The sequence below is a fragment of the Poecilia formosa genome, unplaced genomic scaffold (assembly GCF_000485575.1).
Source record: "Poecilia formosa unplaced genomic scaffold, Poecilia_formosa-5.1.2 Scaffold214, whole genome shotgun sequence".
Taxonomy (NCBI): domain Eukaryota; kingdom Metazoa; phylum Chordata; class Actinopteri; order Cyprinodontiformes; family Poeciliidae; genus Poecilia; species Poecilia formosa.
In genome coordinates, this window is record NW_006800153.1 from 415,460 (window position 1) to 443,412 (window position 27,953).

The window sequence follows — 27,953 nt, forward strand, 5'->3', positions numbered from 1 at the left end:
TATAAATCCTGAAATATATAAACCTTTAAATAATATCAATGGTTTATTGAAATGTACATAAAAGTGACACTGCCACTGTGGCTCCAAGGAAACAGTCTTGCAATCTGAAAGTTGTAGGTTAAATTCCAGTTTCCTTCTGGCACATGTTGATAAGACCCTCGTGAAAGCTAGTTGGATTTGGACCAGTTCTCCATTTTACCAGTCCATTTGAATGCATATTCTATATGTCCAGGTAGTTTTTGCAAACATTGGAGGCTGGTCTTCACACCTGGTAGATCCTCCTTTTTACAGGTGCTGTGTAAAGTTGGAACCAAATATCTACCAGTGATTCTTGAGAATAGGACAAAACAGGTCCTATGGATAAAGCACCAAATTTGAATAAAATATACACAAAATATAATTTTTTCAAATATCTGACTAAACTAACCTGGGTCATGTGAGCACAACAATGTATATTTTTCTTGTGTTTGCTGAATATTTTTTTTTTATTTTAAACATTGTGGTAGGTAGATGATGCCTGTAAAATCCCTTGTCCAGGAGCAGAACTCAATACATTATAACAGTTTAAAACAAATAAAGAAATACTAAAATTATATATTATGACAATTAAGTATAAGTAGTCATATAAATAATTATAAAAGTATCGATAAATTGAATTAAAAATAATTTTTAGATATTTTCCAACTCCGTTGAAATTTGTTCCTAGTTTTTGTCAACACCGTCAAACATGAAAAGAATGTAAAAAAAAAAAAAAAATAAGGCATTATTGGGGGGCACCAGAACTTCTGAGGGCCCCATGATGTTGTCTTTTATCTTCCTTTGCTAAGAGGGCTAGTTAGCTCTGGTTAGCTTTTGTTATTCTTTAGTTTTTTCTTCTTTTTATTCCTAAGTTGTTCGTCACAACCATGATGTGTCAACTCCATAACTGACAATTTTCAAAACTTTGATGAAATTTTGTGAAATAAAAGCTTAATTTTGGTATACTGTAAAGATTTCATGGACCCGATGAGCTACAATATGGCCTCCTTCAGAATAGCATCATATAAATTGAGGTAGTTTGGCTTTTTGTCAACTCCATATCAGAGTTTTTGTGACTCTTTGAGTGAAATTGTTGTCAAATCTCACTTAAATCAACAATTAATTCATTTTAATGTATTTTACATAAATTGCATTACTTCACATGTATCAAGTTTTTCATTTTACTCACTAGTTTGTCACCACCTTCAGTTCTGTCAACTCCGTCATGCACTGCTGACAGTCAGATGGACTTTTTGTTGTTTTTTGTTTTAAATAATATTTATTTTGTTTCTTGAGAAGCATTTGTCTGTAAAATGAGTAAAAATATCACTAATAAGGTATTTTAAAAAACATTTTATATCTATTTTTGTCAGATGGTGATGACAAAGTTCTGGGTCAGGTCGATTAAAAATGTAATTTTTAAAAAAATGTTGCAACTGCGGGCCTGGATCCTAGCATCTTTACATTTCCTAAACATTATTTGTCATATTTGCATACATAAGGTTGAGAAATAATTAAAACAAATATGGGAAAATTAAAACCCATTTTGTCCCTATTCTCAAGAATCACTGACACATATTCCAAAAAACAGACACATAACTTGTTTTCTTACTGTCTGACATCAAACCACACTAAAGCTTTCCTGTTTCAAGGTCATTAAGGATAAAGTCAAAAGTTCACCTAGAGGATTACATTGCCTTAAAACAATTTGGGAAGACTGAAATAATCATATCATAACTTTCTAATCTTCTAGGTTAATTCAACACATTTGAGTTAACTGCAGGTGCACCAACATCTCACACACACTGCTTCCTTTTGTGATATTATGGCAAAAATAATTGAAATCAGCAAATATATCAGAATAAGGATTTTTGAAGGTTGTTTGTCATGTATGTCTCTTGTTGCTCTTATATGGACTGGTAGTCTGTCTCCTGCTTCTAGGTTAGAATAGAGATCCAGTCCCTACGGATCCTAAACCAGATTAAAGACATCTGAACAGTAACACAGTATTTAAGTCTGAATAATGGATGGATGTGATCAGTGTGGCATTGCTCCACATCCTTCTGCACCCACAGGAGAAGACAGGTAAAGATTCTCATGTCTTCCCCCAGAGTCTATCTGAGGATCCTCAGTTACTGCAGCAGATGCAGCATCTAATCCTTGGTTGATGTATCTTTCCTCCTCCCAGGCTTCCAGAACCGGGAGCTCGGACAGAAGACCTTTTAGTTTGTCAAGCAGACTCCTAAAGTCTGGCCTCAGCCGCGGCTCTGAGTCCCAGCAGCTCTTCATGATTTCGTAGCTGGTTGAAGGATAAGATAGGAGAAAAAGAATTAGACTTTTCTCACAGTACTGATTGTTTTATTGAACAGAAATCCTTCCTTACACGACAATGCTGAGTGTGATTTTCTTTGGTATTGGAGTCATTCATTCCTCCAATAAAGACTAATTTACCTTCCTCATTCAAATCCCTCATAATAAGTAGACAGTTTTTGTTCAAGCATGTTTTCCCATACTGTGAATGGGGATAAATTTGATAGAACACAACTATCTTTGTTTTTTAAGATTTCCTCACATTTCAAATTGTATTAGGATTCTGGTCTATTTTTTCTTTCACAGACAGATTTGGGAAATATTCTGGATCATGACCAATGTGTCCTCTCTCAGAGTCTAACTATAACTATAAAACAAGTATAAAGTGGTGTTTTCATGTTCTGTCTGCTCTCTTACCTTTGCTCTTCCTTATTCTACAGTCCAAATGTGTATGTTTGGATATTTTTGCTGAATAACTCGAGGTGCATTCTTTTTCTTTTTGTTTTTTTGTAAGGATTCAGAATTGTTTTTTCAAATCTACTGATAAGAAGGAACAAAACTAGCAGCTTTCAGAACACTGCACCTGATTTCTGATAATTACCTGCAAGATGAATAAAATCTTGCAGATTTTTGGATCTGTTTTTGTTCTTTTATTTATTTATTTTTTATCAGACTTTACTGACTGATTGTACAATCACCAATTACAAGAGATCTCGGCAAGATATACATCCTCAAGGTACATGAGGAACATAGTTTTTTTTTTGTTGCCTTTTTTTCAAGATATGCAATATTCATTTCATTAAAAATGTTTAGACGAATTATTTTGTGCTAAAATATGTTATTTTAAAGAAGAAAACTCCTACAGAAAGCAAAATTGTATATTTCAACCTTCTCATAAATAAAAAAAAGCAGATGGACTCACAGCTTCTCGTCACACTCTGCAGGTGGTTTGAGTCTGTGTCCTGACAGCAGCAGGTCCAGCAGTTCATAGTTGTGGACAGCAGGATATGGAGTCTTTCCTCGGGATGCGATCTCCCACATAGTTACTCCGAATGACCACTATGACATGGAGAAGAGGATTACAGGAATAAAGCAGCTGTTATGAGGCTTTTCTACCATATACTGATCATGATGCACGTTTTCCAGAAAGGAAAGTTAGTGAGTCGATGAGGTCTGCAGGTTTTACTCAGGCTTTTTATCAGTTGCAATAATAAACTGAACTTCAATGCATTGTTTTACAAGCAAAATTGCTATGGTCTTAAACTTTTGGCCAGCTAATATTTTATTATTATTTTTTTATATATATATATTATGTCTCTTGCTTATGTTTGTTCTTTTTGCATTTTCAGGTTCCATTTACCTGGCAGCAAGAATTACAGAGAGTTGTTATGTTTTCTTCTTTTTTGATCAGTAACTTGATCAGAAATATGCATGATTTTGGTGACAGTTATACTAACTGTGGATTGTTGTGTTAAGGTAACATGGGAGTGAAACACTGCAGAAAAATAAAAGCTAGGCAAACTCACCACATCACTTTTGGTTGTGTAGACCGACTCAGACAGGCTCTCAATGGCCATCCACTTGATGGGCACACGGACAGCGACTGTCTGACGGTAGTAATTGCTGCTGTAGATTTTCTTAGAGAGGCCAAAGTCGGCCACACAGACCCGAAGATCATCCCCCAGCCTGTGCAGAGACAGATACATTTTTCTATAGCACGGATCAAAGCGTACCCACATATGTGCATCACTTTGATGCATTTTCCCATCTTAATCTGCATCTGTCCACCTTCAAAGGTCAGACTCACATGCAGTTGCGTGCAGCCAGGTCCCTATGCAGAAATCCCTTTGTGCTCAGGTAGTCCATCCCCGCTGCGATGTCTATCATAAATCGCAGGAGCGTCTGGAAGGGAACAACCTGGAAGGGGAAAACCAGGACGGGTTTTTTTTCTGAAACTAACTTCATTCCAGGCAGGATTATTTCCACATCTAGAAAATATTTCTCCTCAACAGATTTCTGCTGAATGTTTAAACAAGTCAAATAATTTATAAGCTCACAAGTAATGTTTTGTGTCGTTTATGTCTTATCTTGTTTGTGATTCAGTTTTTCTTTGTTTTGATCTTGATTTTTAAAGTTAAATAATTACTTCTTTAGTTTATATAGCGTGCTTCTTTCGATACTTTGTGCCTATCAGTGTTGTGGTCAAGACCACCTAACCCGAGACCAAGACAAGATCAAAACCAGAGTGTATCAAGACCGAGTGTATCAAGACCTCGGTCTTGGTCAAGACCAAGACCGAGGGAAGTCAAGACCGAGTCAAGACCAAGACCAGCGGCCCACGCTACATGATACGATAAAATGTGAAATATGATCAAAATTACTTCTCAAATTGATCTGAAAGACCCATATTCCCATAAAAACACCTAGATATTAAATACTTAATAAATTTAACCAATATTAAAAGCAGTACAAACTCTTGGTTGTGTTATGCTTCGATCTCTGTGCTACGATCTGCGGTGGTCTCGTGCCATCCCTAAATAGATAACACCTTGGGTGTTTGTCCATGTTGCTCTGTTCTGTCAGGTCAGCATACGCTGTCAGATCGTCATATGCTTAGCACAAACTCACGGCTATATCTGTCACACACGTCATTACCATATAATTTTATTTAATTAGCAACATAGAATCATGACATAGATCATCATATGCTTTATTTACAGTTCTATGGCATCCTGACTTAGCGGTTAAGCAGGTTAATGAGTTTTACAGAGGTGTGTTGTGTGTTGTAGTTGACTCCAGCTGCAGCCAGACCTTGCTTTAAATACACTTTGAAACCATGACAACACATGTATATCTATATAGTTATCATTGAAAACAATTTAATGACTTATTTTCGTCATAACTTGTTGCGTATGGTGAAGTGACAACTCCTCTGACTGTCGGACTTCTTAATGCGCATCCGCAGGCATGGTACTCACTGCATGTATGCTATTCTGACAGCATATGGTAATCTGATAGAACAACGGCTCTAAGTGACACTCCTGCCCTATCTAATAAGTAAAGAGATGAGCAGATGAATCGTACTGTTCCTGAATGTCGCATCAATATATTGCAGACTTTTGGACACAGCGTTGTCCCCTATATGTGACAAGTCAGTCAAAACCTCCGCACAATAATTCAGCGCAGTGAGTGACTTTTTTTCCATCCCAAATGCTTATGTGTCTCTATACAGCTAGCTTTGCTAACATCACGTCAACGGAGCTTACCATCTTTGAGCTACTTTTCGAAGTGACGAAAAAAGTTAGACGTTGTCCCCACCGTCTGTGAAAGCGAAGTGCTGCTGAGTTAACTGTGGCCATCAGATTTCTTACGATTTATGCAGCGCTATTATATTACTGACGATTAGACCGACATCTTCAGCTGCTGAGAGAAAACCACTGCGCATGTCTCAGAACGCCGCGTGCGAGTGAAAGGTGGGGAGTGGGAGGGGGAGAAACAGAAACACGTAATTGCTTCGATTTAATCGGTGCGTTTTGCATCCACTGAAAGCAAATATGTTAACAAATAAACTGGACAGTATGCTGTATGTTTTGTGATATTTTCACAGTTGCGGTCTCGACTGGTCTTGAAATAAAATGCCATGTCCTCAGCGCCCGAGACCAAGACAAGACCGAGACCATCAAAAAATGGTCTCGAGACCGGTCTCGAGACCAAGACCGATCTCGAGTATTACAACACTGGTGCCTATTATGACATTTATGTCATAATAGGCCCCTAGACTTATAACCTCAAAATGTGAACTGAATACCAGTGAAAACACTCCAAAAGCTGTTCAGCAACAATCAGAAGAGTTTGACTGTTTAATGCCAATAAATAGTTCTCTATTTATTATGGAAAAGTATCCAACACCCTCCCACCCCCAACAAACAGGTTATTAAATGGCGTTGTACTTGTTTAAAAAAAAAAAAAAAAGACATAAAACTTTAAGATTGTTTTAACAACCTTTGCGTCATGTCTGTCTCACTTCCTTCAGAAAAAAAAACAACAACAAAAAACATTTTGATTGGATCAAAATGATCTTGAATCAATTTGGCTGTATAGGCGCAGTATAGACCATTGCAAAAAAGTAGAACATCGTAAAATGTTCTATTTTTTTCTTTTTCCACTAATTTCAAGAAATAAAACTAAGTAAAATATCAGGAGGAAATCCTGGAGGACAATTTGTTTCCATTTGTAGGAGAACTGCAGCTTCAGAGAACATTTACTTTCCAGCAAGACAACGAGCCGAAGCATCCAGCTAAAGCTACGCAGAGATGGTGTGAAGACAAGAAAGTGGCCCAGTCAATGCCCATAGCTCAGACTGAGTGGCTGGACTCAAAAATAGCTGTTCACATCTGATCCCCCCAGCCTGATAGAACTGGAAGAGTTTATCTGGAATAATGGAGGAAAAGTCCAGCTGAGCATTCTGACTGAAATCCACACTGACTGACTGCAGCCAGAGGAGCAGCTACTGAATACTGACTGAAGGGGGCAGTATTTATCAAATCACTCATCTTATGGTTCATTATTTTATTTGTCATTATTGTGTAAAATCAGTTTTTAGTTTGACATTAAATAGGTTCTATTGACACTTTACTGATTATGTTGCTCATGATTGATTTGTAAAAGCCATAAAAAAACACAATCACTCACCAAGGAGGTGAGTTCCTTTTTTAAGCAATGTATGTACACATTACTGTGTGTGTGTGTGTGTGTGTGTATTCTTAACATCACCTCACCATTGGAATGTCCCCGTAGCGTGTAGCAATGAGAAAGCGCCGCAGGTCTCTGTGTTTCATATAAGGCAGGATGACCAGAGGAACAGGAACAGCAGAATCCTCCTCCTTCTTTAGAGTGACACCTGCAGGAAAAACACACGTCTGCTTCTGCTTATAAACTACAGCAACTGATTTTAAAAACCCACAGTACTCAATCCCTCCCCCAAATCCAACCAGATTAACAATTATGTGTATGGAGTATGTTTCATGTGACTCCTTTGGCTGAGGGGACCGGAGAAGCTGGAAGGAGTTTGGGCTCAGTTCTAATCATTCCTCTGTGTTTTCTCTTACCAAGCAGCCTGACAACGTTTTCATGATCAAAGTTCTTCATTATCTCAGCCTCTTTCAAAAACTCCTCCAAGTCCCTCTGGCTGTGGATTCCAACTGCAACCAGAGAAAATGATGAGAAAGGAGGGCTGGTCAAGCAGACGTCTGATGAAGCTTCTATGTTGGCTCCAAACCTCTCATGGTTTTCACAGCCACTCTGATGTCAGCACCAGCCTGCTCCGTGAAGATCCCCTCATAGACCGACCCAAACTCTCCTGTAAGTGGAAGCAGATGCTACTTAGGAACAAACATCCTGTCACCTTCATTTACTACAGAGTCTTGTTCATGTCTTGTTCATGTAAGCAGATTGCAGGAACTATTGTTCTGGTCTGACCTTTGCCCAGCTCCTTGCCCAGGGTCAGTTGGTTTCTTTCCACCAAGACGTCCTTCAGACTGTCCCACAAACGTCCACTAAGCCCCACCAGCAGCTGGGCCACTCCCTGCTGATCTGAAACACAACAAAAACCCTCATTTAAAAAGAAAAAATGTAACTTTAGACATTTCTTAGCAAACTCTTGGTCATCGCATAAAGAAATTCCTCTTATGATAGTTTTCAGATATGGACTTCACTCTGCACAGGTCACTGAAAGAACATTGACTGTATCACAAAGTTCTTCGATGCACCTTTCTGTTCATCATGTCTCAGATGAACAATTTTCTTGTTTGCTTCAGTTTTAGTTTTGAATGTGATTAAAATGTGAGTATTTCTGTTATTTATGTTAGTAAATAAGTGCCAAAGAGACCCAGTTCTCCTTCAAATCAATTCTTTGGCAAAATGTAGAAAAGCATGAAAATAAAAGCAGCTTTAGGAAAGTTAGAATAAACTTTAGTTCGGTAAGCTAAGTTAAAATCATGACTGACCCAGAGCTCAGACAACTAAACACTCACTGTGAGGCAGCTGAGCTCCGGTCTCTGTAATGTGTGGAGGTTGGTAGGAGATGTGAGCGTTCCCTGGGAGAAGCTGCAATTCATGATCCGGTTCTGACCTGGAGGGGCGGAGTGGGATCAGCACAATCATTATCAGTTCTGCACTGTATGAGAGCATGAAACATAATGTTATCACTTCTCATTGATCAGAGGACAGAGACATTAACTCAGCTGCAACTTTTAAACATCTAAATGTTATTTCATAAATCCTGATACATTAAACAGACTGCATTGATTTACAAACTTTGATTTAAACAATACATAAATTGGGATAAATGTTTTTAATTGACTCAAACTGCACTTATTTTAAATAAATAACACCAAATATGGACATTTATCTGGAATGTAGTTATTATCAGATTGAGTAAAAGAGTCAGTTGGAAGTCTACCGTTACCTGAGCTTAGTGTAGTTTTTGCGTAAGAAGTACATGGTGACAAAGATCACAGCTGTCAGCAACACAGTGCTGAGTAAAACCACAACTGTGAGCCATGTGGAGCGGAACAGGGGTGACTTGTGGGCTGGAGCCGGAATCGGAGCCGGAGTCAGAGTCAGAGTCGGAGTCGGAGTCGGAGCGGCTCCACCAGCTGAGCCGTCTGACGCAGGAGCCCCAGTGATCACCACAGTCCTCCCTGAAGGAGAACAACAGGAGGCGGGTCAGGCATTCTGATGGGAGCGACGCCCCAAACTGCTGCCCAGTGAGTGGGATGTATTTACTGAGCCTGCAGACGCAGTAAATACATGACTATTTACCCTATGAATATGCTGAAATGTGGAATTTGGTAACTCACAGTGTGAGGTTAAGGCTTAGCTTTTTACTTTTGGAAATTGTGGAGCACTCACTATTTAGACCAATATTATACTTTTTAGATTATCATGCAGAGCAGCTCCCATTAGTTTTTCTACAGAAACTCCTTGCAGCTCATAAATAAAGTATTTATAATTATCTTACAACCCAGAACAGGAATTAGAACAAACTTAAAATGCTCAGAAAATATTTTCAGAACAGGAACAGTTTAAAAACTTTAGATCAACATTTAGCACCATCATACATAGCATCAAACTTGGAGAACCAACATTTAGTTTCATGCCTTCCTTTTTCTTCTTTTGCTCTTTCCTTTGGTTTATTGTTTTGTTTGTATTTCCATCTAATCATGTAAAGCACTTTGAATTGCCTTGTAGCTGAAAATATGCAATATAAATAAAATTACCTTACCTTACCTTTGCAACAGAAGTAGTAGATATGCAGTATTATGAAGCATTTTTAAAGTCTGGTTCATTGAAGCTAACCCATCAAACACAGGCTGATGGTGCAGTCTCTCAGCCAGGCTGACTTACATCTGTGCATGGTGACAGTAGCAGTGGATGAATGTGATGCTGGCTGCAGAGAGGAGATGTGATTCCAGGCCTGCACTGACAGTCTGTAGTCACGCTGGTGGTTCAGTCCCAGGATGGTGACCGATGTGTCGTTCAGTCCATCAGAGTCTGGCAGGAAAAGCACCTGGTTCCCACATGGCTCCCACCGACTGCCCATCTCTGCTGCCTTTTCACACTTTACTTGGTATTTTATGTCTGTCCTGCCTCCCCGGTCGTGGGGGCCATCCCATGTCAGGACCAGCACCGAGTCATTAACAGGATTGGCTGTTAGATTCAGAGGAGCAGAGGGTGGCTCTGTGGAAGAACACACACACACACACACACACACACACACACACACACACACCTTCTATCATCCTTTTGCACAGCATCGCTACACCTTTGTGGAGAGCAAAAGTTGCAAAAATAAATTTTTGACTAAGGGTGTGATTTGTATTTTTTCATTACATTTCATTACTATTCACTAAATATTTACATATTGCAGAAATATGGTTTGCTGTAATTCATGTGGAAGAAACTGAAGCAATAACTTCACTAGCTTCAGTTTCAGTTCTCCAGCAGCAGTCTGTTTCAAACAGTCGGAGTAAAAGCCTCGAACCACAGATTCATCCAGGTCAACAGAGTATGGCTGATTTCTTATTTAATATTTGCTTATTTCAACCATTTTATTTCCTTTACCTATTTATATCCAGAGCATGTCATACTCTGTTCAACTTCAGAGTTGTTTTTAATTGTATCCCAGTCTACCTTACGCCTTTCATACTTTTTCACATTGTCATGTTACAACCATAAACCAAAGCAGGTTTTATTATGTGGTAAATAAACCAGCACATTGCTGGAAAGAACAAATGGCTTTTTGTACAAACACAAACCTGAAAATTGTGCGTTTATTATAAAACAATATCCCAACTTTGAACATCCTATGGAGAACTGTCCCATCCATCATCCACAGACAGACAGAATACAGCACAGCTAGGAGAATCTGTTGACTGGATGACTAATGGTTTACAGAACACAGATCTACTCGTTTTTGGAGAATGGAGGTGAATCCAGGTGGATCTATACAGCAGACTGGAGACTGTACATGCAGCCAGAGCCTCAACAGAACGGTCTTTGTTAGAGTGACCCAGTCAAAGTCCAAACATAAACCTATTGAAAAGCCAGTGGCAAACCTAAAAGCTAATGTTTAGCGATGCTCTCCATCTGAGTAAATGTGAACAGCTCTTAGTCTGATGGAGACAAAACCACATGAAGCAGAAAGCAGTGGCTTTATGAAATATGAACATAAATAAAGACATAAAGACCATAAAGACATATCAGAACCAATGACGTCTATGAACAAACTTCCTCAAAACTTATACATAAGAATGATGGGTCTGTATCTGCTGTTCTTCAGTATCATAACTTGTGCCCATTTCTATATGGATGGTGACCTTTCACCTTTCTATCATGTCACACCTGAATCCACATAAACATGTTTAAAACTCATGATTACAAGCAGCAAATAACTGTTTCCTTACTACTGCAGCCAAGGTCATGGGGGTCAGAGGTCAGGCGGCTGAATCCCTGCAGGCACTCACAGCTCTCTGACCCCTCCCTGAGGGTCCTGGTGTTTGGTGGGCACAGTTGGCATTGTCCTCCCCCTTTGGTGGGTTTGTAGTAGCCCATCCTGCAGGCTGTGGGACAAACGGTTCATCTCTTACTGTTTATAGTGTCATTTTCAAAGTGCAATCATGATTTTCTGAATTATGACATTGCATCTTAAAAAATTAAAACACATTTTTTTTGTAATTTCTTTTGTGGCCATGCTTTTTAAACATACCCTTTGTCAAATCTGTCTGTGTTAAAGATTGGCATATTTACATCAGACAACTTGTGTCTGGGTTTACAGCAACAAAACAGCAGGGGGCGTTATCTCAAACAACTACCTTCAAAATGACCCTATGATTGTAATAACTGCATGATGACCACGTTTCAATCACACCGCCACAGTTTTAAGTTCTCTGTTTTTCTCTGTTTTCTGCCAAATTCTTCCGTTGTGCTCGCTCTGGTTCTCAAGTCTGTGTGTTTCCTGTTTCATAATTTATTTGGGTAATAAATGAAGCTACAGGAAATTCTGAAAGACTGTATTGGAAGCCATGGAAGAAAGACAAAACTACTTGTATAAAGTAATAAAGTCAAACTTTGTATTTTCACATTTTGGATTTCAAATAAATCTGAAATAAATCTGGACCTAATGTCAAGACCAACAAGTTAAAACTTATATTAGTAAAAAAAAAAAAAAAAAAAGTTATTTACAGTTGCCATTATTGCTATTATTATTATCCATAGATTTTCTTGTCTTGCTATGAGTTAGTTTTTAACCATCTTGTATATGTAATTTATTTGTTGGCTCTTTAGCACAGCACATTGAACAGGCATATGAATATTATAACATGGTTTTAATTACAAATTTTTGATAATTATAGAATCAGTATGTAATATCTTTCATTAAACTGAGATAAGGGGAAGGATTAAATTAGTGTTCACTTCCTCCTTCTGTTTTTCAAACAGAAAAGTTGTGGTAAACAAATGATTTTCTTCTTGGTTATGTATGCACATGTTTTGTTTTCCAACTGATTGCCTTTTTATTCTTTTTAAAAACTTGTTTGAAATAAATAAATACAATCACAATCAATCAAAACAAATCAATCAAAAACAAATATTGAACCATCTACAGCACAAATATCCTGGGTAAAGAAATGTATTCATGTTCATTCCATAGACAGGTTGCCGTTAAGACGTCACATAAATACCAATAAATTAAGTTCAAGCATTTAAACAGCAACACATAGTTACTATTTAACACCTTATTTTCTAGTTGAAGCTTTAAGATACGAGGTCATTTTTTCACTTTAGTGAACCGAAATGCTGTTGCATAACAAGAAATGTAAAAACTTTTTTTTTTTTTTTGTTTTTTAGAAATGCAAAACATAGAGCCAAATTTCCAACATGAAGTCCTCCTTCAGAATGGGAAGGAAGACAACAGAGAAAATGAGGATGTGAAAGTCATGAGTTGACTTTTCCAAAGCCACCAAGAATAAATAGTTCACCAGTGAATAATCACATGAGAATGTAGTCAACACAACAATTTTTTTTAAATGAATTGTTCCAATAATTTGTTCTGAATGAAATGCTGAGAGCATAACGACATTACTTTGCTATGATTCAGAATTCATCCCTTCATTTATCTGGAGCACAGGGAATCTGATCCAAGAAATATGTCTGCCCTGAAAAATCCATTTTTGTCTAATTTTAAAAACTGCAGCCTGTTTCAGTCTCTACATCATGAGACCATAGTTCACTTTCAAGTAGCTAACAGAGACAAAACTCATTAGGAAGAAGGAAAAACGTCTTCCTGAACTGAACGTCTGATCATGTCATTCAGTTTTGTTGAAATGGACTTCTGGGTGTTTGTGAGCAGTTATCGTCTTACTTGCAGTGAGAATTCTTCTTGGTTTTTCCTGTAGGCTGAAACTAACACAAACTTCAAACAGAGTTTATTTTCAAAGCTGACTGTCTTTACAAGGTCTAAAATCTCCCAGCAGTTTGTTTCAAACAGTTCTGTGCTAAAATGAGATCTGTGTCTCCCTGACATCATCTCTGCAGAAAAATAAAACAGAGAAATAAAAAAGAAATGCATGCTGTTACAAGTGGTTAGAGTTCCAAATATCATCAAATCAGTCACAATTTTAGTTTCTTTCTTTGTGCAGGAATAAAGAATGGGATCAAAGCAGCTCAGTTCATTTTCCTCACTGCCAGATTTTATTCGGAAGGTTTTTATTTTAAATAGTGAAGATATTACTATCATGTGTGACCTGAGAATATTTTGAACAAGAGCGCAGGTCATACCTCTCCTTGTATCAGCCGTACAAATGTGTTTCCTACCTTCACATGTGTGGCCTCTCTCCTCCCGGCCTGGCCCACAGGAGCAGCCGCCTTGCTGTGAGCTCCACACTCCGTCCAGGCCGCACTCTCTGACAGGAGGGGACGACTGCACAGCGCCCGCCACACAGTGACCCCACACCGACTCTGAGCCGGCCCCCGTCCTCAGGAACGACGTCAGGTTGGAGACGACGTCAGGGCATACTTTGTAATACACTCTGATGGAAGTGATGAACACACACTCTCCTGCGTAGGAGAAGCCGAGCTGGAAGCCTCTGCGTGAGACCGGACCCAGGGTCAGGGACACGCTGCGGTTCAGATAATTGGATATGGAGTCCTGATCAATGGAACTAGAGAACAGTTTGGAATTTTGAAGGTCCAGGACACTCGGACTGTTTGGGAATCTGGAGGCGGGATTGTCTGTGTCAAAAAGATGAACTTTCAGTGGACTGAGCTCACCAGAGGACTCTTCCTCCTGAGCAACTGAAATATCTATCAGTAAATGGTGGGCATCTCTGCGCTCCATCCAGTTGCTTAAGTATGATCTCCGTCCGGAGTTTGTACAGGCCTGGAGAACAGGCCCAGAAGTTCCAGAACCAAACCGTAGAGGGATTTCTCTCCACTGGGATTTAAAGAAAAAGGCATAAAAAAGTCAGCCATGGTCCTCCATGTTTCAGTAACTAATATTAATGCAAACAGAAACATTACATGGCATTGTGTTGGGATTTCACTTAATAGATTTATACAGGTCAGAACTGAACTCCTGTATCAGTGATGTAAACGTGTTGAGGGCTGTCAGAACCAATTCCATGTCTTGTTGCCAATTCTTTGCAAAATGTCTGTGAATGTGAATCTTCAAGTATTAGCACACATTCTGAATGAGTTTTAAAGATATGGGCTTTGACTGGACCATTTTAACTCATCACTGTGCTTTTGTTGTAAACCTTGTGGTCCATTGCAGCTCTGGCTGCATGTTCAGAGTCTGTCCGTTTCCCTGCCCATCACCTACACAACATGATGCTGCCAACACCATGTTTAACTGATTGTAGTTTGTTTTCATTGCATTTCCTCTGACCGCCTTTGAATTAAATGAAATTCAGTTCAGTTTATTCACATAGCACTAATTCTCAACACCAGTTCTTTTATAACAGTCAGTCTGATTCTGTTTCTCAAACAGAGCAGTCATGTTCAGCTTATTACTTAAGTTGATTTAAAAGGAAACCCAACAAATTGCATCAAGTCACTGACTCACAGCAATCCCTCACACTGAACATGCATGCAGTCACAGCGGAATGGAACCCCCTCCCCACCCCCCCAAACGCCTTAACAGGAAGAAACTCCCAGCAGAAGCAGAGCCTGGGCTGACTGTACAGACTGGCCATGAAGTTCTGAATTAGATCAGTGGTGACATCACTTCTCCTCTCTGTCCTTTTCAGAGAGTATGATGCCCAGCAGACAGACACAGAAAAGACAAACATGAAGACCAGCCTGGGGTAAACTTAGAATCAACCTGGTGTGGATATGGACCATACTCTGGTACCCAGAACCTGGTCATGGATGTAAATGGAGAACAGCCCAGCTTCACTCAGACAGCTCAGTGCTCTGAGACAGAGTGAACAAATCCACCTCCACAAAGATTATATGGAACTGTAAATGCAGAAGATTCACTCACCTGTTTGAACGGTTCTGACTTCCATTGCAGGCTGGTCTCTTTACCAGAGTTGAAAAGTTCTACTGCAGAGAGGAGAACGTCCCACCATCACTTGGTTTAGTTACATTTATGTCTCATTTGAATCGACAGAACAATAACAGACTCAGAACAGTTTGTGATTTTAGGGTTCCAGATGTTGAAAAGCATTCTATGGATCAGTGGATTCCTTTTCACTCATGCCTCTCAAACAGGTGGAGAAAATATGAATTTCCAACATCGATTCCAAAAAACCAGTTTTTTTGCTTTAGAAATTACTGAATTTGATTGATTGATTGATTGATTGATTGATTGATTGATTGATTGATTGATTGATTGATTGATTGACTTGGTTAGAATAAGAATTTTCTGTCACTTGCAATTAGCGAGAGTTGGAAGTAATTAGAGTTGGTTTAGAAGGTTTGGAAGATAAGTCTCTGCATCTTATTGATATGATTTTTTTTCAAACACAAATCACTTAAAAACTACAACAAAACATTTTTAAACTAACAGTGTTGTGTTTGTTTTTTAACATCTTCTCTCAGCCAACTTTAAACTGTTAGTGTTCATTTCCTGATTTGCGGCAGTTCAGCTCAGGACTCAGCAACCACTGCAAATTTAAAAGTCATTTCTGAACAAAATTTGCTTTTTGCCATAAAAAACTACACAACTTTTCAAAACAAAGTACTTGTTTTTACCTCCACAATAGGAAATATGTTTCAATTTTTAAATGAAATACCAGGTCTTTATTTTTGTATTGATATAAATCAGAGTTAATTAAGTTTTGCACGCCTTCTGGATGAATAGAACATGGCATATAAAGCATATAATTTATGGGAAGAATTATGAAAAAGAATATTCCTATATTTGTGAAAATGTGCTTTTGTTGGATGCAAACATGTAGAAAACATTAATAAGCTAGCTTTTTAAAAAAAAATTACCTTTACATTTTAGAACATTGCTTTTTATTGGAATCATGTTGGACCAAAGTTAAGAGCCGCAGCAGAGGCTCTAAGAGCCACTTGCAGCTCCAGGGTCAGCAGGTTGATGACCCCTGGTCCAGCTGATGCAGAAACACAGCAGCCAGCATGATGAACAGCACAAACACCCTGAACAGAGGTTATTGTTTTTGATGCTGTGAGGGACAACAAACATAACCCAACATATTCCATAGCAGAATCCAAAGCGAGCGTCTGTTTCTGTTTTAGTTGAACTGCTGTAGAGACGCTCAGTCAGCATAGTTGCTGCTGTGTCCGTTGTCGTCAGCATGAAGAAATGATGCAGATAATAATTTGGAAAAAGACTCATTTAACATGATAATTTCGAATAAGACCAGGGCCAGTCTGAGGTATGACGAGACTTCACCATTGTTTACTGCCCCCTACTGGCCGTGGAAGCCCTCGGAGAAGTTAACCCAGAACAGCTTTAAGGATAATTTAAGTATTTCAGCTGCTTGGCTCTGGTTTAGTAAAATATATAAACTCTGGCTGTTTATAAATAGAGCAGCCTGGGGAATTTATAAACACTGTGAAATAAGTCTGTTTCACAGTATCAGGTTTAATTACACTGGGTTACAAAAAAATATTTTTTGGAAGTTGTCTTAGTTTTTTCAACTGAATTAGGAGTTTCTGCTGAATCCAAAAATGTCATCCATTTTTCTCAGCCAGGTCAGGTCTTTTGACTTAGAGAAATCCAATCTTCTGACTAAATTGTTGACATTGTTGTAACATTATCAATTCATTTCTGTTAATATTTCTCAGGTTTCCATTTTAGGAGATATTATTTTCTAACAGAGTGTGTGACTTAAATGTTACAAACTTGGATTTCTGTAAATTGAATAATAAACACTTATAATGTTAAGTACTTGTGAATTGAACATTACTTCTTCATTGTGTAAAATTCTCTGTCTCTTCCCTGTCCTGATGGAATCTCTCCTCCTGCTCATCACTCATTGATCAGATTCTCCAGATGTGAGAACAAGTCCTGCATTTTGATGCTCATGTTGCTCCATAGTTCAGAAAGTTGACCTGATTGAGCAAAACCAATGTGATTTTAGGATTCAGCTCATCAACATGACCCTAAAATAGATGAAAAACAGAAAAACAGACAAGTGTTTGGCTGTTGACCAGTGTTAACCAACAGGCCCACATGTGAATCATGCTCTGCTCCTCTCATTCTGGTCTTTATTCGTCTCGGATGTTGGAGTTGCCAACCTGTGGATTTTCTAGAAGCAAAATTTTTCTGCCTTTTATACATTCAGTCACTAAATGGAAGCTTTTTCACACATGAACAGCTTTAGTTAATAGGACATAGTTAATGAAATGCAAATTCTCAAAAGTGCTAATAAAGAGTTTTTGCGATTGCAATAATTTTCTTTATCACAGCTGCATTTCTTCAGTTTCCAGGGAATTATAATCACGTTGTTGTGTTTTTACCTGCCAGCAATCCATTTTGTCCACTTAAATATCTCAAATCACGAATTACGCACCTTCCTCTGCCAAAGGCTGTGTGTCGCAGTCAGTGGTCCATATCAGCATCCACAGCAGGACAGAAGCAGGTCCAGCAGATTCCATATTGTCCTGTGAACAATCTGAATCCTTCAATCCCGTTTCTGCCGGTCAAGCTGCACTTCTGATGGACGTTTGGGTTTACATCTAACACAGGATGACTCAGACATTTCTTTCCCCAAATCAGTCTTCCTCTTTGAAAGTATACACCCACATCACAGTGTTCTGAATGCTGAACTGACTTGAATTAAATCAGACCATCAAACTGATTTTTCTCATTTCAATAAAGATGAAACAGCACATTTTATTATCAAAATAAGAAGTAATAAAAAGATGAGATGCAGACTAGAATTAATCTATTTCCCAGTTATTATAAATCAAAGACAACTCTAAACAGAAAATAAAGCAGGTGACTTGAATTTGAAATCCAAAATCTATTTTGCACGATGAAACAATCTGATTTATCAATTCAGCTCAAGATAATTAATTTTTTATCATGTATTTTTTGCTACAAAAGACAAAAAGACGATCAACAGTATTCCTTTTCTTTTTACCAAAAAGCAACTGACTGTCATAACAGTTTTCTTTTGCACACAGTAAAGGTTTATTATTGTAATTATATAAATATGAAGGGGGCGCAGTTGGTAGAGCTGTTGCCTAGCAGCAAGAAGGTTCTGGGTTTGATTCCCGGCCCCGGGTCTTTCTGCATGGAGTTTGCATGTTCTCCCTGTGCATGGTGGATTCTCTCCAGGTACTCCGGTTTCCTCCCACAGTTCAGAAACATGACTGTTAGGTTAACTGGTCTCTCTAAATTCTCCCTAGGTGTGTGTGTGCATGGTTGTTTGTCCTGTCTGTCTCTGTGTTGCCCTGCGACAGACTGGCGACCGGTCCAGGGTGACCCTGCCTCTTGTTCGCTGGAGATAGGCACCAGCACCCCTCCCGACCCCACTAGGGACAAAGGTGTTTTTTGGTATTAAGTTTCTTCATTGTTGCTCTAAAAGGAATTTTCTCCTTAATTTCTTGTGAATTCCTCTCTGAGCTCCAAGAACTCTTATCTTGCCTTCCAGAGTTTGGCAACTTGCTTTTTCATTTCCTCTTTCTGTTGTAAAAGCCACTGCAACTTATTTTTATATGAAAGGGGGTGCTAGTTATATAAAAAAAAACAACTTAGCACCAAGGTGTGTTAAGATTTGTTTTTTTTTTTTCAGTAAGAAATGTGTGTGTTTTACAAGTGGCATCTGTCTGATTGGACTGATTCATTTGGAAGAGTTGCAAAAACATAAAAACCCCACACACCTAATTTTGATGGTAAACATGTTGCTTCTTGTTTCCATGAAGAGAATAAAAGAATAACCAAGAGTAACAAAAACACTGCTAGTGGTGATGTGTGCCACCACTACACTGGTGTACTGTTGCGGCTCCTGCAGTGTTGCTCAGCTGGGAAAAAAGACAAAGATGATCTCAGTGTCATATGTCAATATGACATGGAATGCCATATTTAGTGTACTTCCTCCTTGTGGTTTCCATTTCTACCAGTTTCTTAAGTCTGAGTTGTGATTTCTCCAAATATTCCTATTTGAGCAAAGATTGCGACAAGCTGAAAAGCACTCTGAAAAGAAAGAAATGTACTGACATAAAAAAATGTTCCACCAACAATAAGGCAACACCCTGAAAGATCTGTTGGATCCATTTCAGGTTTTATCACGACACACACGCTGCAAACACACAAACTCTTACTATGTATTTTTGTCTGGTTTCTAGTGCAAATATCCCAATACACTTGAAATTAGACAAAACTAAAAAAGTAAAAACTATTAGTTACTATTAGTCACTTGAGACATTTTCCTCATGTTATAAGTGAAAAACAATCTGCCAGTAAAACTAGTATGTTTCATCAATATTAAGCTATTATTAACTTAAAACAAAATCCTTTTTCTGGCTGAAAAGTTAACTGTAAGTTAGTTTAGTCCTATTTCAAGTATACAAAGATATTTTCACCAGATACTAAACCAAAAGTAAAAGATTTTGTGTTTTTGCACAGTGGCATTGTTTCGATAAGGTTCTGCAACATCACCAGATTTATTTCCACCCAGTGCTGCATTAATTTTTCACCAGGATCTTGTATTGGTGATGGTAGAGTCTGACCGCTGTCCAGATCTTTCTCCAGCACATCCTAAAGGTTCTCAGTGGGGTTGATGTCCATGATGCCTCATGCTGTCTGAACTGGGCTTTCACAACCTGACCCTGATGAATGCTGACAGTTTCATGTTGGAATATCCGTGAGTCATCAGGGAAGAAAAAAGTCCGTAACCTGGTCATTCAGTATGTTCTTAAAGTCAGCTGACGTCATAGTGCTGCTGAAACTGGAGCTCTTCACCAGCAGCAGCAGATCACGGCACTGGAAGTCATCATTCATCCTGTAGAGGAACTTCAGGAAGGTTTCTGACATGGGAGGAAAGCTGTTTGATTGTAAGAAGACTGGCAGCAGAATCCTGACATGCTAGCTCCAATCCAAGTTAGTCCTTCTGTTTGCACAATGTTTTGTGAGGAAGTGGACTGACAGCTGAATCAGTCTCACCCACTGGCTGAATCCTGGCTGGGTCAGTGAAATGAATACTGAAAGTGGGGCAACAAGCAGTCATTTCAGATGGAGCTGAGCTGGAATCAGCTGGACTTAAAATGTGTTGGAACAGTGAGAACAGCTTTAACACACACACACACACACTCACACACACACTCACACACACACACACGCACGCACGCACGCACGCACGCACACACACACAAACACAAGTGATGCATTCAGCTCTTTTGTATTTCCAATAGTGCAAATTTCACATTAAATTCTTAAAAACAAACCTCCAGGAGCAATCCTTTAAACAAATTGGAGCTAATCACAGGTCATAAAAACTGCAAATACAATACTTTTAAAAGTATTAAAAGCATCTGGTTTCAGAAATGGTTCATCCTTTCCTTAACCTACAACACGAACAGAGTAACATTTTTCAGAGCAAAGGCAAGCAACTGTTTTCCACACTTTACAACAATACAAGTGGCAATTCTGTTTCTGCCAAAGCAAATAATGTGCTCAAGACTTTGGAGATTTTTTATGGCTTTTACATTTCTATTTAGTAGAAAATCAAACATTGGTGCTATGTTTCACTTCAGTAACTTCGGCAGTGAAAAAATGAAAAGAAATGGCTTTAAAATATAAGTGAGCAGTGTTACCTAAACATCTGTGACCCTGCAGCTGTCCCTGATGTCCATGAGCTGTTCTGGTCACACCCTTACATTCCTGATATTCCAAATAAATTTCATCTAAAATTTCATCTCAAATAGCACAAATCCCTTCAGATGAAATGACTTTGGAAAATTGAGCATTAGTTGTTCCAGATCACCTGTTTTTGTTTTTTGTTCAATAAGAGAAATAATAAACAGTATGTTTCAAAACTAACAGTTTATCTAGAGATCCAACATATTGCAGCTTGTTTTTGCCTCAGAACGAAACTGTTGTTCTGGACTTTCTTAGTGTCAGCAGAACTTGCACAGTAAGTTCACAGTTTCAGTGCTTTCTTGTGTTAACAAGATTGGATCAGTTTTCTGACCTAAAATAGCAATCTGGATGACTTAACTTCCTCATTCTTGATTTTGTCCTGAACTTTCCTCTTTTGTTTTCCTCACTGAATGAGACACTTTTCTTTCTGCTCCTTGGCATACTTCCTTCTTCGCTGCTCAAGGCCACGGTTCAGACGCTCATCCTCTTCCTCAGCTCTGAAAACAAGAACAGGGATAAATCACATCCTGGCCTAAACTCCAATTTCTGGTTTGTTTAAACTGTTGTTGTTTTTTTTTTGTTTTGGCACAGAGCTGGCTTGTTAACAGGACTGAGCTCAGGCCTTCTAAGGAGCTGGGATAGGTTTGTTTTCAGAATATTCTTGAGAAGGTGTGCACTTTGTCTAGAATAAATCACATTGTCACAATCACTTCCTGAGAAAAGCTCCAAGGTGTTTGGTTCCAGGCTGTGGTAGAACAGCGAGGTGGATTTGTCTTACCCTCTTTCTTTAGCATCAATATTGTGAACCAGCTCATCCCTCTGGTTGACCAGAGACACCAGCTCCTGCAGCAGGAGCTGCTCTCTGTGTTTGTGGGCCTGGGTCTTCTGGCTCTCTGTTATTTTCAAAATAAAAGCAGGTAGTTGGTAAAGAAAATAGAGCAGAAGACGCCCAGCCCTAAAGACATGGTTGTGATGAATTCTGCATTAGATAAAAAGACGTACCTTCAATTGCCATCATGTCTCTCAGCTCTTTGGTTAACAGCTCAAACCTCCTTTCCAGGTCTTGTTCCTCCAGCCTGTTGATAATGAAACATGCTTTACAAGACAGAACTCGGCCATGTTGCTCTGCCAGGGGAATGCAGCATCATGGCGCCCGACTCACAGCAGCTGCACATGGTCCTGCCTTCGGATTAAAGCGTTCTTCTTGTTAACCAGAGTGAACCACTCCTGGATCAGCCTCTCCTCCTCCACCTTGTCACTGCCTGCAGAAACAAAGCATTACCAGCAGCTGCCGTTATAATACACTTTGAAAGTGTTATGATGCCCTGCCTCTTCATGTGCCATGCATTGGAAAGACTGTAAATCCCAGACTGTCCATCATAATGTACCCGTAAGTCAGACTGGAGGTAATCAGAAGGACTGAGCACTCAGTTCATTTTCACACCCAATAATCCAGTAGAATCTCCTTCAGGATCCCATCAATTCCCTGAAAATGTCCAGTTCCTGAAGCAGCAATGCCCCAGACCAAAACACTCCCACCACTATGTTTCATTGTCACTGACAATGAAACATTTTTTTTTTTTTTTTTTAGAAATGCTGTTTATTTTTACATTAGATGTAACAATTCAGACACGTCTCAGAAACTTCCAGTTTTATCTCATCTGACCACAGAATGTTTTCCAAAAGTCCTGGAGATGTTTCTGCTGAGTGGAGCTCTCACATGGAGGCCATTTTTCCCAGCAGGAGCAGCAACAAAGCGGCTTGTTTTGGTAAGTAGTGAGGTATAGCCCTAAAGTCATTTGTTAGCAGATCTGCTCATTTTCATTTGTAACCAACAGTTCAGGGATCAATACCAATGTGGCAGAAGAATCTAGATGTAAAGTAACAAAGTGAAGGCTTTGTGACTGATTGGACATTTATAAGCTGAAGCTCATCTTTGGCCCAACTGAGCTACAACCGACTATCAAAGAAGAAACGTTGGCCTCTGTAAAGGTTAACAGTCATGTTGAGAACAGCTCAGGTATGATTTTAAGTTTAATGGTTAATTAGTTTTATGGTCTGTAATAATAAGGCATCAGAGCATAACATCACAGTCCTTCCATCCTTATTTATAGTGTCAACTGACAACATTAAGTCAGTGGAGAATGTTTTCTCCTCTGTTCAGGTCTGTAGTCATGGAGTTGACAAGGCAGTTAAATACGATATTTCTCGAGGTCGTCCCCAAAATCAACATGACTGAACATCACATGACAATATGTGATTTTCTCATGTGTTTTTTTCCCTGGATGAATAAGAAGAAGCTACTTTATCTGCAGGATAAATATATGATTCTAAGGACCTTTATAAGAGTGAATTATTTACTTTTAATTGCAATTTACTATATCAGTCATGGTAAAAAGTAAGTGAACCCTCTGTCATCCTAGGGTTTTAACTTATGAGTAAGCAGGTTCTAAAACAATTTCAATCCAATCTGTTAAAAACAAAGCTACACACTCATTGGACATCAGTACAATCAGTTTGGACTTTCTGTCCAATTATTTAGATTTTATGTCAGTTCCATAAAATCTAAATGTTAGATTTAACATTTAGCTTTAAATGTATTGACCATCAAGGCGTACTTTACCTGTTTCCATTAACTGCCTGAGTTTCCGCTCCACCACGCCTGCTCTGTTGTCGATGTGGTTTTGTTCGGCTTCTAGCGCTTCCATCTGATGCAACACATACTGGCTTGTGTCCTACATGTATTAACAAAAATATATTAATATGATTCTAAATATGCACAGTTGTGAAACAGAAAGAGTAAATGTCTCCTTTAGGAGTTATAACTGGTAAAGTCATTTGTCAGTTCCATCAAACCAACTCACCTGACCTTCTGGTCTCTCTTCTTCAACTACAAACTCTGTTCTTTCTGCAGAAAGTAAATACAAATAAATAAAAATACAATTATTTAAAATGTACATGACGACCGCAAAAAGGAGAATAGAACTAAAAAAACATCTACCAGTCTCTGAGTTCTTTTTGTCTTGCTCTGTTGCAACCTAGAGAAACAGAAAAAAGATTCTTTTATTTTAGTCATGAGTAAATAAGAAGGAGGTTAAACATGAACAAAAATACCAAACAAAGCATTGTACCACTAATATATCTCCATCATCAATTGAGCCACTCTTCTTCTGTGACCTGCGCTTCTTGAGCAGATCAGCATCTTTCACTCGGGAGAAGCCTGACTTGGGTAGATTATGAGACCGTGGTGGTGCCACAGGAGACTGAGAGCTGGATGCTCCTCCTGCTCCAGCATTCTGCAGCCGTTTGGACCGAGGAGGAGCAGCCATCTCATCGCTGCTTTTGGTTTCACCTTCTGCAGGGCTTCCACTCCCAATAAACTCAAGACTCAGACCTTTCTCCTGGAGTTTCTGGGCGCAGTAGCGAACAGTTGCCTCTGGGTCCTCCTGGGCCTCCTGCTTCCCTGATACTGCATAACTAGACTCACTGCTGTTTTTATCTACGTGAAGCACGCTGAGCTCCTGGCCGGTGAAGTGGGTCCGTATTTGGTTGAGGTAGGTCATGACGATAAGGCGGTCAGGAACCGCGAGCATGACCATATCTGAAGGCTCAATCAGTCTGGAAATCCCAAGTTCAGCAAAACCATCAAAAGCCTGAAATGTGTGACAGAAGACAGTTGGATTATTATAATAACTTTTATTATGATTGACCAAATAACAATCAGACCAGTTTGAAAAATGAATAAAATGTCTTGAACCTGTTTGTTGTTGGTCTTGATGTCATACGGGTTCAGCATTTCAAAATTTCTAGAAAACGACAAACGGACAGAGAAATGTTGACTAGCAGTTTGTAGTACGGAGCATTTTGTATGGCAGGTGTTTCTTACATCTTTCCAGGGTGGAAGTGATGCAGGATAGCACAGAAGGCCAGGCCATTCCTCCAGGAGGTGCTGAAGTTGGTGATCTTCACTCCCTTGTGACCCTGAGTGACATCCTGACACCACTCCAGCAGAGACCGACTGGAGGTCACTAAGCTGGGACTACTGAGGGTATTCTACAACACACAAATCAAAACAGAGATTCAACTTGACACAGAACTGAAACTATCAAGTATAATCAGTGGTAGTTTTTGATTTGAGCTGTATGGTCAGCTGCTCAGGGCAGCAGAAAGGGGAGGGTCGCCAAACAGAGCTGCTAGGGAACTTCTGATCCTCCGATTAAGGCACTAATGTCTCAGTAAGATTAAGAGAAACTCATCCATGGGTTTATCTTTAGTCGTATTGATTACTGCAACAGTGTCTTCACAGGTCTGACTAAAAGATCAATCCTCCAGCTGCAGCTGATCCAGAATGCTGCTGTTGGTGTTCTGACTAAAACCAGGAAGATAAAGAACATCACCCAGTTCTACAGTCTGTCCACTGAGAGAATAGACTTTAAAATACTGTTAGTTTATAAATCCCTGAAGGGCTTAGCACCACAATACATTAAATATCTGCTGTTGTTGTATCAGCCTTCCAGACCACTCAGGTCTCCTGGTTCTGGTTCTGATCTGAATGCAGAACTAGAACCAAACATGGAGAAGCACCATTCAGCTTCCTCACCTCTACAGAAGGAGCGCCCTCTGCAGGTCTTTTCTGAGGCGTTGTCGGCTCACGGGCTTGTTGAAGGGCTTCAGCTTGTGACTTGGTGCCATTTAGTGAGGAACCACTCAAGCGCTTCTTGCCACGGGGAACAAGTACGGGCTGCCCTGACGACCTAACAAAACCACAACAGAACACAAATGCACCTGTTACTTATTACCTTTAATGCTGCTAAAAAAATCCAACATACGTTTAAAAAGGTAATCAGAACCTTTCAAAAATAATTTTACGCATACTGAAAACTTAAAACAAATATTAGTTGAGTGCATCCTGCAATAGTTTAAAGCTTATTGACTAATCTTACCTTGGATTCTTTGAACAACCAGCAACTACATCTACAGGTACAGAATCCAACTCTTCATCTCTCACTTCCCTTCTCATGTTTATTTCCATAAGCTTGCTTTCTTTTTTATGCTCTACATGCAGCCAGTCATCCTGAGAGGAAGAAACAGTGACAGTTCCAAACCTATTGACCTCTTCTTCCAGGACCTTTGTGATGTTCTCCTTCTCTGAATCTACTTTCTCATCCTTCTGTAAGGTTTTTGTGACAAGTGGTTCATCTGTAAAGGTCCAATCTTGCAGGATTTCATCCTGAACCTCTTCAGTATCCTCCATAGTATCCTCTATGGACCGTGTCTGAGTAAAGACTTCTTCCATTGCTTCTAGCACATCCCTCTCCAACTGCAACAGAACTTCTTCTTCGCCCTGGATTGTAACTGAACCTCCATCAGATTTCAAGTTAAGAGATGTTGAACCTCCCTCTACTTTCAGGCCATATGTTTCATCTGAGTTTGTCTGAGATAATTCCATTTCTATGGAAGATGAATTGTTTACAGGTGGTAAATCAGTGTTTCTAAGGTCGTTCTGGACTTGACAGAATGGAACAGGTGACGTTGATTTCTTATTTTCTGGGACTGCTTTAGCGTCTGCAACGTTGTCTGAAGGAGAAGCAGTTTTTGTGTCCTGTAGGAGTGCATCACTGGAATGTTTCCTTCTTTCTTTGGGTACAGGTAGACATGAGGGTCCTGGTGATTTTTCTGAAGTATCACCATATACAGCATGAGTGCTTTGCACAAATGTAATTCTGGTTCTTCTTAATGCAGGATCAGAACAATCTTCAGCTTGTGGCAACTCTTCAGGTCTGGAAGGAATATTCAGCAGACTGCTTCTCCCTGCTGTCAGTGCTTCTCTGCCATGGGCTTCCTGAGATGCACCTACTCCAGCAGTACACTTGTCTGGGCTGGAGCCACTGACATGTTTTCTTCCACGAGGCTTTGGAACAGGATTCTTAAAAATGGAATCTTCTGACTTTTGGTTTGTAGTGTTAGATATATCAACAAATGTGCTACCAGCTAATGGGAGCTGGTAAACTTGATGTGAATCATCTCCTGCAGTGAGGTCTTTGTAACTACTCAATCTCCCAGCTTTTCTAACTCGCTTTGGAAGATGAATCTTCTTGATGATTGAAAGAGGGGCAGCGTGCTCATCATGCAATACGTCTGGCTCTGGAACAGGGGGAAGGGTTTTCACTTCTTTTGCTTCCAAAGAAAGCGTTGTATTAAAAGAGGCCTGAACTCCGGCTGTGCTGTCTTCGTTAGGCCGGTCCGGAGCACTAGAGGGATGTTCTGTGTCCTTTGAGCAAACTAGCACTGTTTCTGTCTGTAGAGGTGGACTCTGAAACAAACCAGTCGTTAGAGAAGGTTCTGTTACTGTTTCTTTCTTCTGTGTGTTTTGTGAAAGAACTGTGTTGCATTGTGCTTTATTGTCCAAAGCAGAAATAATGTGAGGTTTTGTGCAGCTGGACTGGACAATGTCTGTCTGTAGAGAATTCTCACAGGCAGAGAGAACAACTCCTGGAACAGGCTTATGAAACAAATGATCCCTCCTTCTGTTTGGCCTTTTTGGAGCTATGCATATCTCTTGATAACTTTCTTTCAGTTCAGGTGGAATCACTGGCTTTTTGTCTTGTTGAGGACCAGCAATGTCAGGTGGATTACTGTCTTGATCACACGCTGATCGGTCCAAGGGTAAATCAAATTCTGCATGTCTTTGTTCATTACTCTCTGTAGGCTGAAGAGGAGTTGCAGACAGTTCTTTTGAGCTCGTTTGTGTCGGGCTTAGAGAGAAGAGAAGACAGAATCTTCAGAA

The 27,953-nt window shown here is 39.4% G+C and overlaps 3 protein-coding genes across 6 annotated transcripts in view; 1 reads left to right on the forward strand and 2 right to left on the reverse strand.

Moving 5' to 3' along the window:
• The window catches only part of peli3 (pellino E3 ubiquitin protein ligase family member 3), a 33,066-nt gene extending 22,948 nt beyond the window's left edge, over window positions 1–10,118 (forward strand). The window contains exon 8 of the mRNA XM_016679529.1: window positions 10,079–10,118. The gene's annotated coding sequence lies outside the window, so the exon portion shown is untranslated. The remainder of the gene's footprint in view (window positions 1–10,078) is intronic.
• Window positions 1,694–18,056, reverse strand: LOC103148876 (tyrosine-protein kinase Mer). Its single transcript, XM_007567844.2, has 15 exons — window positions 17,874–18,056; window positions 15,371–15,432; window positions 13,702–14,320; window positions 11,295–11,450; window positions 9,736–10,068; window positions 8,795–9,029; window positions 8,361–8,458; window positions 7,807–7,920; window positions 7,607–7,687; window positions 7,437–7,529; window positions 7,107–7,228; window positions 4,136–4,245; window positions 3,855–4,014; window positions 3,251–3,387; window positions 1,694–2,317 (listed from the first exon to the last, which is right to left on the reverse strand). The coding sequence occupies exons 1-15, from the start codon at window positions 17,956–17,958 to the stop codon at window positions 2,056–2,058; spliced, it is 2,667 nt and encodes an 888-aa protein (XP_007567906.1). The 5' UTR covers window positions 17,959–18,056; the 3' UTR covers window positions 1,694–2,055.
• Window positions 18,057–20,689: 2,633 nt separating this feature from the next.
• Window positions 20,690–27,953, reverse strand: part of ehbp1l1a (EH domain binding protein 1-like 1a) — a 29,391-nt gene continuing 22,127 nt past the window's right edge. For 3 of the 4 annotated variants that reach the window (XM_007567847.1, XM_016679551.1, XM_007567845.1), the window contains 12 exons: window positions 26,110–27,921; window positions 25,767–25,920; window positions 25,053–25,219; window positions 24,924–24,972; window positions 24,298–24,819; window positions 24,168–24,204; window positions 24,031–24,074; window positions 23,790–23,901; window positions 22,329–22,428; window positions 22,169–22,242; window positions 21,945–22,059; window positions 20,690–21,663 (listed from right to left, as the gene is read on the reverse strand). In XM_007567847.1, the coding sequence (XP_007567909.1) occupies window positions 21,570–21,663; window positions 21,945–22,059; window positions 22,169–22,242; window positions 22,329–22,428; window positions 23,790–23,901; window positions 24,031–24,074; window positions 24,168–24,204; window positions 24,298–24,819; window positions 24,924–24,972; window positions 25,053–25,219; window positions 25,767–25,920; window positions 26,110–27,921 (3,280 nt within the window). In that variant the 3' untranslated portion in view covers window positions 20,690–21,569. The remainder of the gene's footprint in view (window positions 21,664–21,944; window positions 22,060–22,168; window positions 22,243–22,328; window positions 22,429–23,789; window positions 23,902–24,030; window positions 24,075–24,167; window positions 24,205–24,297; window positions 24,820–24,923; window positions 24,973–25,052; window positions 25,220–25,766; window positions 25,921–26,109; window positions 27,922–27,953) is intronic. The other variant, XM_016679552.1, reaches the window with a different exon arrangement.